This window comes from Saccopteryx leptura, chromosome 9 (assembly GCF_036850995.1).
Source record: "Saccopteryx leptura isolate mSacLep1 chromosome 9, mSacLep1_pri_phased_curated, whole genome shotgun sequence".
NCBI lineage: Eukaryota > Metazoa > Chordata > Mammalia > Chiroptera > Emballonuridae > Saccopteryx > Saccopteryx leptura.
The window spans coordinates 259394-273516 of NC_089511.1; the positions used below are offsets into that span (position 1 = coordinate 259394).

General features: G+C 54.8%; 1 protein-coding gene across 1 annotated transcript; it reads left to right on the forward strand.

Moving 5' to 3' along the window:
* Positions 1 to 1892: 1892 nt before the first annotated feature.
* Positions 1893 to 13163, forward strand: DBNDD1 (dysbindin domain containing 1). Its single transcript, XM_066348639.1, has 4 exons — positions 1893 to 2383; positions 9577 to 9729; positions 10037 to 10177; positions 11768 to 13163. Exons 1-4 carry the CDS (start codon positions 2041 to 2043, stop codon positions 11923 to 11925), a joined length of 795 nt encoding a protein of 264 aa, XP_066204736.1. The 5' UTR covers positions 1893 to 2040; the 3' UTR covers positions 11926 to 13163.
* The last annotated feature ends 960 nt before the right edge of the window (positions 13164 to 14123 follow it).

A 14123-nucleotide genomic window follows, 5' to 3' on the forward strand; every position in this document is an offset into this window, starting at 1 on the left:
GAAGGAGAGGGGGAGGGGTGGAGAAGCAGATGGGCGCCTCTCCTGTGTGCCCTGGCTGGGAATCGAACCCAGGACTCCTGCACGCCAGGCCAATGCTCTACCACTGAGCCAACCAGCCAGGGCCAAAATCAATAATTTTTTAAAAGGTAAAAAATAAATAAACACTAGACACTGGATGCCTTTGACAAGAGTCCCTCTCTGTATATTTATTCATCTCTCAAACAGGGATAATTATGAGAAAATTACTGTTAACAGTTATTTAATGGTGACTAAATAACAAGTTACACCAAAAATGTTGTACCTTAATATAGTAACATACCTGCTTTGCTAATGAACCTGCAACTTGGCCAGGACTAGATTGAAACAGGTCATCTGGGCTCCACAAACCACCCAACAGGTGCTGGGGGCTCAATGGAAACAGTAGGTGGCCTCTTGAGTGGCTTGGGCTTCCTCACATAGCAGTGCACGGGTTCCAGGGGAGCCTTCTGAGAGAGCTGAATCTTCCTTATGACCCAGCCTCAGAAGTCAAAGAGCATGCCTTCAGCAACACACTGTTGGCCAAAGCAGTCACACACCTTAAGATGGGAAGTGTCTTGCCTGACCTGCGGTGGCACAATGGGTAAAGCATCAACCTGGAACACTGAGGTTGCCAGTTTGAAACCCCAGGCTTGCCTGGTCAAGGCACATATGGAAGTTGATGCTTTCTGCTCCCCCCTTCTCTCTCTCTCTCTCTCTCTCTCTCTCTCTCTCTCTCTCTCTCTGTGTCCCCTCGCTCTAAAATAAATAAATCTAAAATCAAATAAATAATTTAAAAAAAGATGGGAAGTGTCTTGATCAGAATGGGAGGTTCTGTAAGACATGTGGAATGAGAAATATTGATTGGACCATTTTGAGAAAATGCAATCTGCCATTCCAGTTGACTTCAAGGAACCAGTGCCCAACCCGCTGCCCACACCATCCACCCTGTAGCTTGCCCAAATTCGCTGGCACAGAGACCAGTGGCTTACAAACTTTACAGGTTTGTCCTAGTGCAGTGGTCGGCAAACTCATTAGTCAACAGAGCCAAATATCAACAGTACAAAGATTGAAATTTCTTTTGAGAGCCAAATTTTTTAAACTTAAACCATATAGGTAGGTACATTCCTTATCGAGGTAGCGCCCACACGTGTGGAAGAGCCACACTTAAGGGGCCAAAGAGCCACATGTGGCTCGCGAGCCACAGTTTGCCTACCAGGGTAGTGGGTTATGAAATCATTTTACAGTTTTAAACAGCAGTTTTTGTTTTCATTTGTTTTGTAAACTAAAGAAAAATATGAAATATTAGCCTGGCTCAATAACTGTCAGTCTCTTAAAGCCCCAGGCCCAATGTGACAGCTGTGCTGTGCAGTGAAGGCTTTGGTGAGCTGACCCTGATGAGCCAACCTGCCATTGAGTGGGTGGGTGCCTTGCATGCAAACAAGTCCATACCCACCTCCTCTTCCACCGACCTTCTCCACTCCCAGCTGGGAATAAGCATTTTCTCTCTGATGCTTTTTCTTTTTCTTTGGTTTGTTTTGTTTTTGTAAAAGTGCAGACCTTGAGCTTGGAATTGAGCCTTCTGGTTTTCAACGCCTGGTTGTTCAATCTTCATCAGGTTATCTGCCTCTGAGAGGGCACTATCTTCTTAGGATCGCCAGGAGACTTAATGAGATTGTGCTCAAAGGGCCTGTGTGTGGTCCTACTGCAGCAGACCGCGTTGGGCGCTCTTACGGAACCGAGACCCTGCCTTCCCTCCCGGGAGCGTCAGCCCCCACACCCACCCACCCCCCGCCCAGGCGGCTCCCACCTCTCATTCCCCCACCCTTCAGCCTTGCTCCCACCTTCACCCCCGTTGTTTCTTCGTAACGTTTATTACAACCTGCAATTCTACATTTAATGGCCTTAGGGGGTTGGCTTCGCCTTTGCCTTTCCTTGTGCGAAGAGCGAGCGCCCCAAAAATATCTGGGGGTGAGAAAATGGACGGAATTCGGCGCGGCTGCGGGATGAGTGTGCGCGCAGGGCATGGAGGCGGCGGCCAGGTCCCGGGGGTCCGCAGTCGGGGCTAGGTCCGCTGGGGACGGGGTCCGCAGGCCGGGGTCCGACAGGGGGCGCGCGCGGGCCGGGCGGGGCCGCACCTGTGCTGCGGGGCTGACCGAGGATGGGGTGGCAGGGGCCCCGGAGCAGCTGCGCGCCCCGCCCCGCGGGCTCCTCCCCGCCGCCGCGGCCCCCAGGCTGCTGCCCGATGCGCTGCGCCGGGAGCAGGGAGCCGAGAGCCGGGGCCGAGTCGCAGCCGCCGCTGCAGGGCCGCCTGCGCCGGGTGACGCCGCCGGCTGCATGGAGCCCCCGGAGAGCGCCGGCCCGGGAGGTGAGTGCGGCCCCAGCCCCAGCAGCCACCGAGCTTCCTCTTCCCCACGGCGAGCCGCACCTGCTTGACCGGGGCCCACGCAGCGGCCGGGGCCGCAAAGATCATCGGCCGCTCCTGGTCCCGCCGCTACGGGCTGAGGGCACTTCCCGGGAACGGCTGCCGTGCCGGGCGGGGGGCGCACGGACCGAGTACCCGCCCCCTCGTCCTCAGCGCTCCTGGATGGGCGGCCCAGAGTTTCGTGCCCCCCCCCCCCGAGCCGTGGATCAGGGGGTGAGAGAATGGGCCGCGCAGAGTTTGGGGTCCGAGTGGGCGAGGTGTGGTGGGCGACGCAGCCCTCTTGGCCGCGCGTCTGCTTTGTTCGCCCCTTCAGCGGCTCCCGGGTGCTAGGGCGGGGTCGGGGCGCAGCCGGAACCCTGCTGGGCACCGGGCTGACAAGGGTCTCGTAGGGGCATAGCTTGCGGGGGGAGGGGGATATGCCTGCCCGGCTTGCCGGCCTGGGCGAGGCTCAGGGGAGCACGGTCTGAAAGGGCAGGTGTGCGCGTAGTGACCCCTCCTCGCAGCCGGCCCGCTGTCCTACGGTGGTGGGAGGAAAACTGTAGAAACCCCCTTCTCAAGCCCTTTTAGAAAGGGTTTGTGGGTACCATCCATCCGCCTAGGAAGTAGAATGTAAACGTGGGACTCTTCAACTCGCCTGACCAGGCCCTAGTGCATCCTTGGTTTCCTGGAGTCCCATTCCAGGCAGCCACTCCCTGACCACACAGGGACCCACTGGAGGTCCTCAGCGGCATCAGCAGCCTCATCTGGAACCAAATTGCTAGCCGCGGGAGCAGTGGGTCCATGCTTCTGTCTGCAGTCCCTTGTGGGGCAGGTTCGTCACAGAGGGCTGCCCAGGGGTCCCTGTTACCCTCCCTACAAGCACCACACACATCCAGGGGCTAGTGGGTGTCAGTTTCCTTTGTTTTGTCATTTGTGGGAGGGATCTAGCCTTTACTCACAGCTGACAGTCCCAGGACAACCCCCCCACACACACACACACACACATACACACTTCCTGGCAGCGTTGTAGGGATGTGAAGGGAAGGGTTAGAGAGCAAGGGCTAGGCTGTGAGACAGGAGAGCAGCCAGGCTAGGAAGACAGCCCCCCTCCCCCAGCAGGACTATGTCAGAAGAGCTTAGAGACCTTTCAGTTTCTGAATTCACCAACTGGAAGCCTCAGACTAAGTCATTCAGTGCACAGATGTGTGTGCACCAGGTGCCTGTTCTTTGCAGCCATGGGGACCAAGTGACACCCAGGACCACACTGTGCTACCCCATGGCTGTTTCCTGCCTGCACAGGGCTGCTGATGTCCACTCCATGGGTCTCAGGAGGTCACATGGCTGGCTCTGTCATTCTGTCAGTTCACTGAATTTTGTAAACTTGATTTTTGAGAGTGTGGAGCATACACAAAAGGAGAGGAAACAGTATGGGAACTCCGACTGCCACCTCCTGCCTGCTGAACCAGACCCCTGCCAGTCTCCTCCCTTCAGCAGTAATTTGTAGCAAATCTAGACATTTTATCCACAACTATTTCAGAAAGTATCTCTAAAAGATAAGGTTTTTATAGAGCATAATTAAAAGCCCATCTTGGACCTAAATGAATTAACAATAATTTCTTAATTATCAAAGGATACAGACATGGAGGTGAGAAGTGTTGGGGTGTGGTGGAAAATATACTTATTGAAGGGTCCAAACTGTTGCTTTTAGAAAACTAGGGTTCTAGGTGCTGCCAACGCCCCGCCCCACCCCCGCACCATGGGGAAAGAGTGGCTGAGCCTGGACCAGGGCAGGAGGAGGGGTACTAAGTCTGGGGACAAGGGGCTGGGGCAGTGGGGTGCCGGTGCCCCACCTCTGTGACCATCTCTCCCTCTCTGCAGCCATTTGTATGACATTCATTCATTCATTCACTGCATCAATTCATTGTTTGCTCATGAGTGTGTGCAGCATGTCTCCTCGATGCTGGAGCAAGGCCCTGAACACATAGCAGAGAACTTGAAATTTGGGCCAAGTTCTCAGCACAAATGTGCTGGAAAATAGGTCAGCAGCATAGCACAAGGTAACCCTATCAGATCTAATCACATCTGCAATCAACCCCGAGAGAGGGGCAGATTGTGGCACCCCAACTTCAGTCTCCCCACAGGGAGCTGTGCTGGACTGAGAACCAGGGTGTTGTTCTCCTGGGGCACTGGAAACACCAGCTGGCCTCTGCTCTGGTGTGGGCAACCCAGCTTGTGGCTGAGTCAGGCTGCCAGTTACCCCATCACGTGCCTGCTGGTGAGATGGCTACTGTTGGTGCCCCAGGAAGAGCCATGGGTCTGACCTGTGGAGAGTTGTTCCTCCGTCCTCCGGGTATCAGACTGATTGATTAGACAGCCCCTGACTAACTACGGCAATGGAGTCTGGGGTTCATTCATTAAACATTTATGGTGCACCTACTGTGCGCTGGGACCAAGCCCAAGTCCTGGAGCTCACACTTCTCACACCCAATTCCACCTCTAAGCCTGGTGCCTGGCGAATGGTAGGAGCACAGCGATGTTGCACATCCTAAGTCCTCCTGGCTTTGCCCTTTAACTCCAGCCAAAACCAACCTTTGCTGCAAAAATCCATTGAAGATTTTTTCTTCCTTTTGAGAATTTTAAAACTTGAGATATGTCACGTCCTAAAACTCACCCTTTTAAAGTATACAGTTTAATGTTAGTATACAGATAGCCCCAACTTTGGATGATTCCACTTAATGATTTTTTTACTTTACGATGGCATTAGTGATACGCATTCAGCAGAAACTGTACTTAGGAATGTTGAATTTTTATCTTTTCCTAGACTACCTATATGATACTGTCTCCTGCTGTAAGCTAATGTGTTCTTCTGAGCATGTTTGAAGTGGGCTGGATTAAGCTATGGTGTATTCAGTGCATTTTTTTTCCAGGTGATTTTGAGAGGACATTTCTTAAAACTGGGACAGTGATGGCCCTGGCCGGTTGGCTCAGCGGTAGAGCGTTGGCCTGGCGTGCGGGGGACCTGGGTTCGATTCCCGGCCAGGGCACATAGGAGAAGCGCCCATTTGCTTCTCCACCCCCCCCCCCTCCTTCCTCTCTGTCTCTCTCTTCCCCTCCCGCAGCCAAGGCTCCATTGGAGCAAAAGATGGCCCGGGCGCTGGGGATGGCTCCTTGGCCTCTGCCCCAGGCGCTAGAGTGGCTCTGGTCGTGGCAGAGCGACGCCCCGGAGGGGCAGAGCATCGCCCCCTGGTGGGCAGAGTGTCACCCCTGGTGGGCGTGCCGGGTGGATCCCGGTCGGGCGCATGCCGGAGTCTGTCTGACTGTCTCTTCCCGTTTCCAGCTTCAGAAATAAAAGAAAAAAAAAACAAAACAAAAAAACTGGGACAGTGAAACAAGGAAGGACCAAGGACAGAAGAAGGAACAGGAAAGCCCAGGCAGGGCTGATGTGGCTCACTGGGAAGTTAGAGAAAAGGGGGCCTCAGAGACAGGTTCAGGGGGTGAGCCCAGGACGAGCTGCCGCTGCCCACTGCTCCCCTAGTTGCACGTCTCATGGGGTCCCCTTAGAGTTTAGGAGAAAGAGAGGCAAGGAGAACATGCCTAGGGGAAGAGAGGGGTGCAGAGAAGGCGCAGGCATGCTTCTGGGAGGGAGAGCACACCTAAATGCGTCTTTGACTTACAATATTTTCAACTCACAATGAGTCTATCAGGATATAACCACATCATAAGTGGAGGGGCATCTTGTATTCACAAAGTAGTGCAACTATCACTAGCATCTCATTTTAGAATACTGTATTTTCATGACTCCCAAAGAAATTCTGTACTCACTAGCAGCTATTCCACATTCCACACACCCCAACCACCAACCTACTCTGTTTCTCTAATTTACTTTTCTACTCTCTAAGGCTTGACCTATTCTGGACATCTGCATAAATAGTGTCATAATATGAGGCCTTTTGGTCTGATCTCTTGCACTCACCATAATGTTTTCAAGGTTCGTCCAGTTGTAGGTGTGAGAACTTCGTTCCTTTTCATGGATGAGTAGTAGTGTTCCACTGATGGATGGACCCTGTTCTGTTTATCCATCACCCATTGATGGACATTGGGGTTTGATTCCACTTTTGCCTGTTGTGAAAAATGCTGCTGTGAACATGAGTATGCGGGTATTTGTGTGGATGTGCTTTCAGTTCTTCTGAGTTTAAGCATAGGAGTGGAATTGCTGGATGGTGCGATCACTCTGTGTTTAATAGTTTTACTGTCTTCCACGATGGCTGCACCAAAGACATGCCAAGCCAATCTCACCCCTGCCCAGGGGCTCCTCTGTCCCTAGCATCGGCACTGGCATTTTGACTCTTAGTCTTCTTTTCCACCACATTGTTGTAGCCAGAAGATCAGTGTCCTTGATGGCAGAAGCCACACCTTCAGACTTTTCTTTCCTCACAGCTTTGACACAGGTCAGGGCACCAGACACGCATTGTATTCTGTTGACTCAACAACCTCTAGAATCTAGATGGTTTGCTGTTCCAGGGATGTTGGAATTTGGTAAAATGTGTTTCTTATGGTTAGCGTAACAGGCTACTGTGCCTGCTGGGTGCCTGTGGGTCTGTCCCAGGGACCATCTGAGGCCCCTGGCTCCCAGGGCATATAAAAAGGCATATCAATGTTCCTAGCCCCATTTTCCACAAAATGGGACAGGAATGTTCTGCTTGGCGGAGGTACTGCTGGCTCCTTTGCTGTACCTCAGAGACTATGGAGGACGGTGGGCAGTACCTGTGGACTTTATCCTTCCCACCTGGACTGCATCCCATAAAAGTGCAAGTTTCAGCTTGCACCCTCCAGTGGCTCCCCCAGCTCACTCACAGTAGCAGACATCTGTGTGATGCACCCCTGCCCATGTCCCCTGGCCTTCTTCCTGTTTCCCTCAGGTATAGCACAGCTTCCCCCCACCTACACACCCCTCCCCCAACAGGAGAACAGTACCCCTACTCCCCAGCACTGCCCACCCTCAAAAGAATGGAATCATCTACTTTGTTCATGTCGTGCATGGCCCCGAATCAAGAAATCTTTGTTGGGTTGAAGAATGAATGAATGAACAAACGAACAAATGAACACTTTCTCGTCTAGAAGAGGGGCCCCAACCAGCAACAGAACGACCGGGCAGCTGTGAGCAGAGACCCCTCCTCTGTTGCACTTTCAGAAGTCCACTTCTGAACATATACCAGCTTCCCTGTGGGCACAGACCAGGGCAGCTCTCCTCCTTCCTCTGGCCCCTGTTCCCAGCCCTGTGCCATGACTTGGGAACAGAGCTCAGTGACTGACGGCTGAGAACTGACTCCACTGTCCCCATGCTCTGTGCCTGGGGGAGCTGAGCCCCTTTGAAGCACAGCACTGAACGTCCGCCCTCATGCTGGTTGTGATAATTGTTTAAAAAACTGAATGCTGGGCCTTGGGTGGGTGGCTTGGAAGATAGTGTCATCCCCGCATGCTGAGGTCACCAGTTCGATCCCCAGTCAGGGCACATATGTGCACAACTAAGTGGAACAAGTCAATGCTTCTCTCTCTCCGGTCCTCCCTCTCTCTCAAACCCATGGAAAAGAAAAGTTCCGAGTGCTGGGACAGTGCCTGGCGCAGACCACATGAGAACATCGTGACCACTCACTGTCATCGTTACTTCAGAGCCACCTGCAACCTCTTGCAGCCCAGACAGACTCACCACCACCAGGGGCCATGTGTGTGCAAGTATCTCAGAGCTGTGTCACAGGCCAGCAGGACACAAGTCCACTCTTGTCACATTTGCACCCCTGTGACACTCCCGCCCCTTGAGAAGACAAAGCAAAGTGTCCTACAGAGCAAGGCCCCTCAAGGGCTTCCTTGCCTGCTGCCCGAGCTCAGAGCAGGGTCTGAATCACATCTCTCTTGCCCTCTGGGCCAGAACGTGTCCTTGCCAGGCTGGGAAAGCCAGGACGGGTCAGGTGTAACTCTACCCTCCAAGGGTGCTCAGGAGCCACACTCCAAATGCAGTGGAGGTGGAAACCGGATCCCCCAGCCCCTGTCCAGCCTCGCCAGCCAGGCCCACGTGATGACAGCAGGGTGCAAAGCTTGACAGGCCGCCAGTCAGGTCTGCCTTCCCTCAGCCACACTCCAGAGAGAGTGGTGTCGACGTAAGGGGGGCTAGGGCAGACCAGCCAGCTCTGTGGCTATAAATGTATGTCTCATATCCCCGATGGTGGCATCTAGGCTGCTGGATGTCACCATCCATCAGCCTGCTCAGCTTAACTGATGGATGAGCTCTTGCCACTCATCCATACAGGCTGCTGACCACACTGTCGGGGAGGGCAGGCCCACACCTCACAGGCAGCTGTTGGCACTGGAGCCCCAGCTGGGCCCCCCTTGGCGCAATGCTCCGGGCAGCTGCTCCTGGGCCTTCATCCACACCTGGCTTTCGCATTCACCCGAGGAGAGGTGTTGCAGATCAGTGCTGAGGGGCACCAGGGCCAGTTTACTGGTGGTGTTACCTGTTCAGACTGCAGAACAGGGGGCTCTGGGCGTTCTGCAGCAGGAGCTGGCTGTGTGGGAGATGGTGTTCCCATGGTCCCGTCTCCACCAAGTGCATTCCCAAGGGGTCTCCTGCTCTCGTCTCACGAATGAATTATTAAATATAAAAAACAAGGACTTACATTTTCCAAAATTTGCACTGAAAGTCCTGGAGGAACATTCTCCCAATTACAAGGAATGGTGGGCGGTGAGAGGTCTGCTACCCACAGCCCTGCCCCACCCCCCACCCCCACCCCCCGTTCTGTAACTGTGAGAACGTTGTGTGATGACTTCAGACACAATGTAGGTTCTTTCAAAGGAACCAGTACACAGAGGACAGACAGGTGATGGGACCAGTAGGACAGTCCCCATGGGACCTGCGTTCAAACTCAAGTCCTCAGGGCCATGGCCTGGAGGCTACCACCCATGGGGGAGGAGGAGCCTCATCAGAGAAACCCCATGACCCTCGCTTGAGATCCTGGTCCAGGGCCACCCTGTGCACCCTGGTCACTGCCCAGCACCTCAAAGGAGGGCCCAGGAGCCAACAGCTCAAGTCCTCCCTGCCCGTGTCCTGAGGGGGGTAAAAGCCCTCCTGTGACCTCTCAGGTCACATGTTCTGTTTTTTGCAGAAATAAAGAAGGTTGAGGTGCCACAGGCTGCCCTGGATGTCCTGGTCCCCGGGACACGGGAGAACTGCCCTTCACCTGTGGCTGAGGAGGAGGACGAGGAGGTGGGAATCCCAATACCGGCCCCAGGGCTCCTGCAGGTCACAGAAAGGAGGCGTAAGTAAGGTGGACCTGCCTGGCATGCTCCATAGGGACCTGTGAGCCACCAGGAAGTGGGGAGCAGGTGCCACATCTGCCACATTCTGTCCTAATAGTCCCCCAGGTGTGGAAAGTGCTGAACTCTTAAACTGTGGCTCTCTGGGCCTCAGTTGTAACACCTGTAAATGGGGAACCCCTGAAGGTGTTTGGTCCTGAGTGTGGGAAGCTGAATTGGGGGCCCACCTTATGGGGGCCACACTGGGCTTGGGGGTGGGGGAAGGGGCTCATGGAGAGACTCTGCCAATGACAAGCCCCCTGCCCCCAGAGCCCCTCAGCAGTGTGTCCTCCCTGGAGGTGCACTTTGACCTTCTGGACCTCACCGAGCTGACTGACATGTCCGACCAGGAGCTGGCCGAGGTCTTTGCTGACTCCGATGATGAGAATCTGACCAGTGAACCGCCAGCAGGTGGGACTGATAATTGGGATGTGGTGGGCAGTAGTGGGACATCCTAGGGCCTGAGATACCCCACCGCTGCAAACCACCCGGCATGCCCACCAGGGGGCGATGCTCTGCCCATCTGGGGCGTTGTTCTGTTGCAACTGGAGCCATTCCAGTGCCTGAGGCAGAGGCCATGGAGCCGTCCTCATTGCCCAGGCCAACTTTGCTCCAGTGGAGCCTTGTCTGTGGGAGGGGAAGAGAGAGATAGAGAGAAAGGAGAGGGGGAAGGGTGGAGAAGCAGATAAGTCGCTTCCCCTGTTGCCCTGGCTGGGAATTGAACCCAGGACTTCCACACGCTGGGACACGCTCTACCACTGAGCAAACCAGCCAAGGCCAAAACCCCCTATTTTAAAAAATAATTTGGCCCTGACCAGTGGCTTGGTAGGTAGAGCATTGGCCTAGTGTATGGATGTCCCAGGTTTGATCCCTGGTCAAGGCACACAGAAGTGGTCATCTCCTTCTCCCCCACTTCCTCCCCACCTTCTCTACCTCTCCCCCTCCCACAGCCTGCGGCCTGATTGGTTTGAGCATCAGCCCCTGGCACTAAGCATAGCTCGTTGTAGCGCATCAGCCTCAGGCACTAAAAATAGCTCAGTACTCAAGCATCGGCTCCAGATGGGGTTGCCAATGGATCCCGGTCAGTGGGGCATGCGGGAGTCTGCCACACTACCTACCCTCCTCTCACCTAAAAAAACCCTTTTTTTCTCAATTGTGTGTTTAAATAAGAATTTGCCAGCATGGCACCATTTTATTTAACATTTCTGCATTCTGTACATCTACTCTGTCTTCAAACACCAACAAAAAGCTAAAGCCACAGACCCTTTGAAAGTACAATTTATGAAATGTGAATTTTTATTTTATTTTTTTTAGCAAGAGACAGACGAGATGAGAGCGTCAACCCACAGCTGCAGCACCTTAGTTGTTCATTGATTGCTTTCTCACATGTGCCTTGACCGGGGGCTCCACCCGAGCCAGGAACCCCTTGCCAAAGCCAGAGACCTTGGGGTTTGAACCTGGGTCCTCGGCATCCCAGGCCGACACTCCACCCACTGCACCACTGTCTGGTCAGGTGAAATGTGAACTTAACCACAAGTTAAGCTGAGCACAGAGGGTACCATTTCCCCTCCTGGTTCCTCAGCTCAGCTTGACTTGGCTTCTGCTTTGGTTCCTGAGAAAGCGTTGTCCTTGGACTAAGACCCCAAAGGCCTCAAAACAGCAAGGCAGCCAGTAGGGGGTGGGGTGTGTGGGCCCAGGGACCTCTCTGCTTAAATCCCATGCAGGCGGGGTCCAGGGTGGAGGATTCAGACTCCAGCCCTGTGAGCCTGCACCAAGAGGAGCAAGATAATGGGTCACCTGCTCTGGGCGGGGCTCACCTCCTGGGCCACACCCTGACCCACCTGTCCTCACTGCTGGTGGTCTGGCACTCACTTTTCCTAAGTGCCCAGGGGACCCTAATGTGTAACTGGACCTCATGTTGAGAGGCACACTTGGACCCAGCCAAGGAGCTGCGGGAGGGACCCAGGACCCCAGACGATGCTGATGCTGTGTTCCCACCAGGCCTGCACCCACTGCCTCGGGCCGGCTGTCTGCGATCCCCATCCTGGACAAGGACCAGGGCTGAGCAGAACCGCGAGAAGCAGCCCCTTGGCGACCCTGAGCGGCAGCAAGTGATTGTGGACACGTTTCTCACTGTGGAGAGGCCCCAAGAGGACTAGGAGCCGGACCCCAGGCCGGGGCGGGGCAGTGTGAAGCGGGGCTCCGTGGACATTGCCTACCCAACATGGATCCGGGTCGGGGTCTCAAGGCACTCAGCACAAGCACAGCCCAGTGGCCTTATGTCCAGTTCCTTCCTGGTCCCTGGATCAGGGCTGACAATGTCCAGGGATAAGACAGGAGTGGCTGGGCCTTTTGTCTGCAGGACTGGTGCTCATCTGTCACAAGATTCCCAAGTGTGTGCCAGGTGAGGGAGGGCCTGAGCAGATGACAGGCGTTCTGCAAACCCCCTGGGCTCCAGCCAAGTATGGGGAGGGGGTGAGTCCTGAAAATCAACACCTTGATTTAAATCCTGTCCCCTGCCTGCACCCAGGCCCTGACCCTGCTGGTCCTGGTCCCTATAAGACAGCCAGACTCACCCTCCTTAGTTCAGAACAGCAAATATGTCATGACTGCTTCAGACTGCAGGGGGCGGTATCTTCTGCCCAACCCTCATCCATGACATGCCCTCAGCCTGTCAGTGAACATTACAGGCTGAGTCCTGGCCGAAGGGGTGGGAGCTGTGCCCCCCCCGTTCAGGGGACCAGGCTCAGCTGCTCCCAGTGCTGCTCTTAATGTGCTAAAGAACAGAACAGGCTTCTGGTCTGACTGCAAGTCCAAGACCAGTTTTAAAATAAAAGTATGAGCTTGCTTTTTTTCTCCATGCAAACCTGCCCTGCCCTGCCCCCCACTGGACCATCTCTGGGGAGGGGGATGTGCTCTCCTCAGGAGCTCTGGGCGCACAGGCCCATGTGCACAACTAGAGGCAAGTCCTCGAGAAAAGTGGGCCTGAGAAACGCGGCATCTGCCCCCACATGGGGCACAGACACATTACCTGCTCCCTCCTCATGCTGTCAGCAGCAACACGAGCAACGTCTACCAGGTACCATCAAGAATGTCACTTAAAATTGATTCTCTAAGGGCAACCGGCCCACCCACCTGGTCTTTCTCCCAATGTCTACCCTTCCTGCTGCTGCAGAGCTAGTTACAGAAAGTGGGATTAAAGCATCGCCATCTTAAGCCTAGACCATTGTCTCTTCCTTTGTAGCAATTCCCAGAGCTCGAGGTGCACACCGGGGCGCTCCTGTTTTCTCCGGCCAAAGCCACTGGAGCTCTGCCGCGCTGTTCTCTGGGCAGCTTATTTGGGTCACACGTTAGAAACCACTGCCCTGGATCTCTAGTCAGAGAGGTCCTGCCCCCACAGAAGCCCACAAGGCACACGTGCTCCCCTGTGAGCCTCCTCCCAGCCCAGGACAGGCTCCTAGGAGACCAGCAGGCAAGTCACAGGGAAGCAGCCAGGAGGCAGGACCCCTGTCTGTGAGCAGAAGGCCAAGGATAAGGCCAAAATCCCAACCATTTTAATCTCCCGTGAAAGAAGGGTCCAGAGAACAGGTCCCGGGGACGAGCCCTGAGTTCCTCTGAGACTGAGCCTCCCTAATGGAACGTTCTCGGCCAGGTGTCCTCCACCCACGGGCCCAGGAACTGACCCAGAACTCATGGGGGGTGGATGCAGCCGGGAAGCCCTGACAGGTTGAGGGAGGGTGGACGGAGGAGCTGAGGAGACAGCGCTCGTGTGAGAGCAGCAGCAACGTCATGAAATGGGGAATGACCAGGTGTGGCTCTGCCCTGAACCCTGGGAAGAGGCTGTGCTCCCAGGCTCTGGGTGTCACACATGGGGCCTTCCTACAGTCGAAAGGAGCACTTCCACCTCCAAGAGAAAGAGCCCCGAGACAGGACACTGCAGGACCCCAAGCAGCCCAGCTGATGGAGCCTGGGTACAGGATGAGCCCTAGAAACTTTAAAAAATGCAACAATGCATATTTTACAAACAACAAAAGCTGCCTGACCAGGCAGTGGCACAATAGATAGAGCACCGGACTGGGATGTGGAGGACCCAGGTTCGAGACCCCGAGGTCGCCAGCTTGAGTGCAGGCTCATCTGGCTTGAGCAAAAAGCTCACCAGCTTGGACCCAAGGTCGCTGGCTCGAGCAAGAAGTTACTCGGTCTGGCCCTGGCCGGTTGGCTCAGTGGTAGAGCAACGGCCTGGCGTGCAGGAGTCCCGGGTTCGATTCCCGGCCAGGGCACACAGGAGAAGCACCCATCTGCTTCTCCACCCCTCCCCCTCTCCTTCCTCTCTGTCTCTCTCTTCCCCTCCCACAGC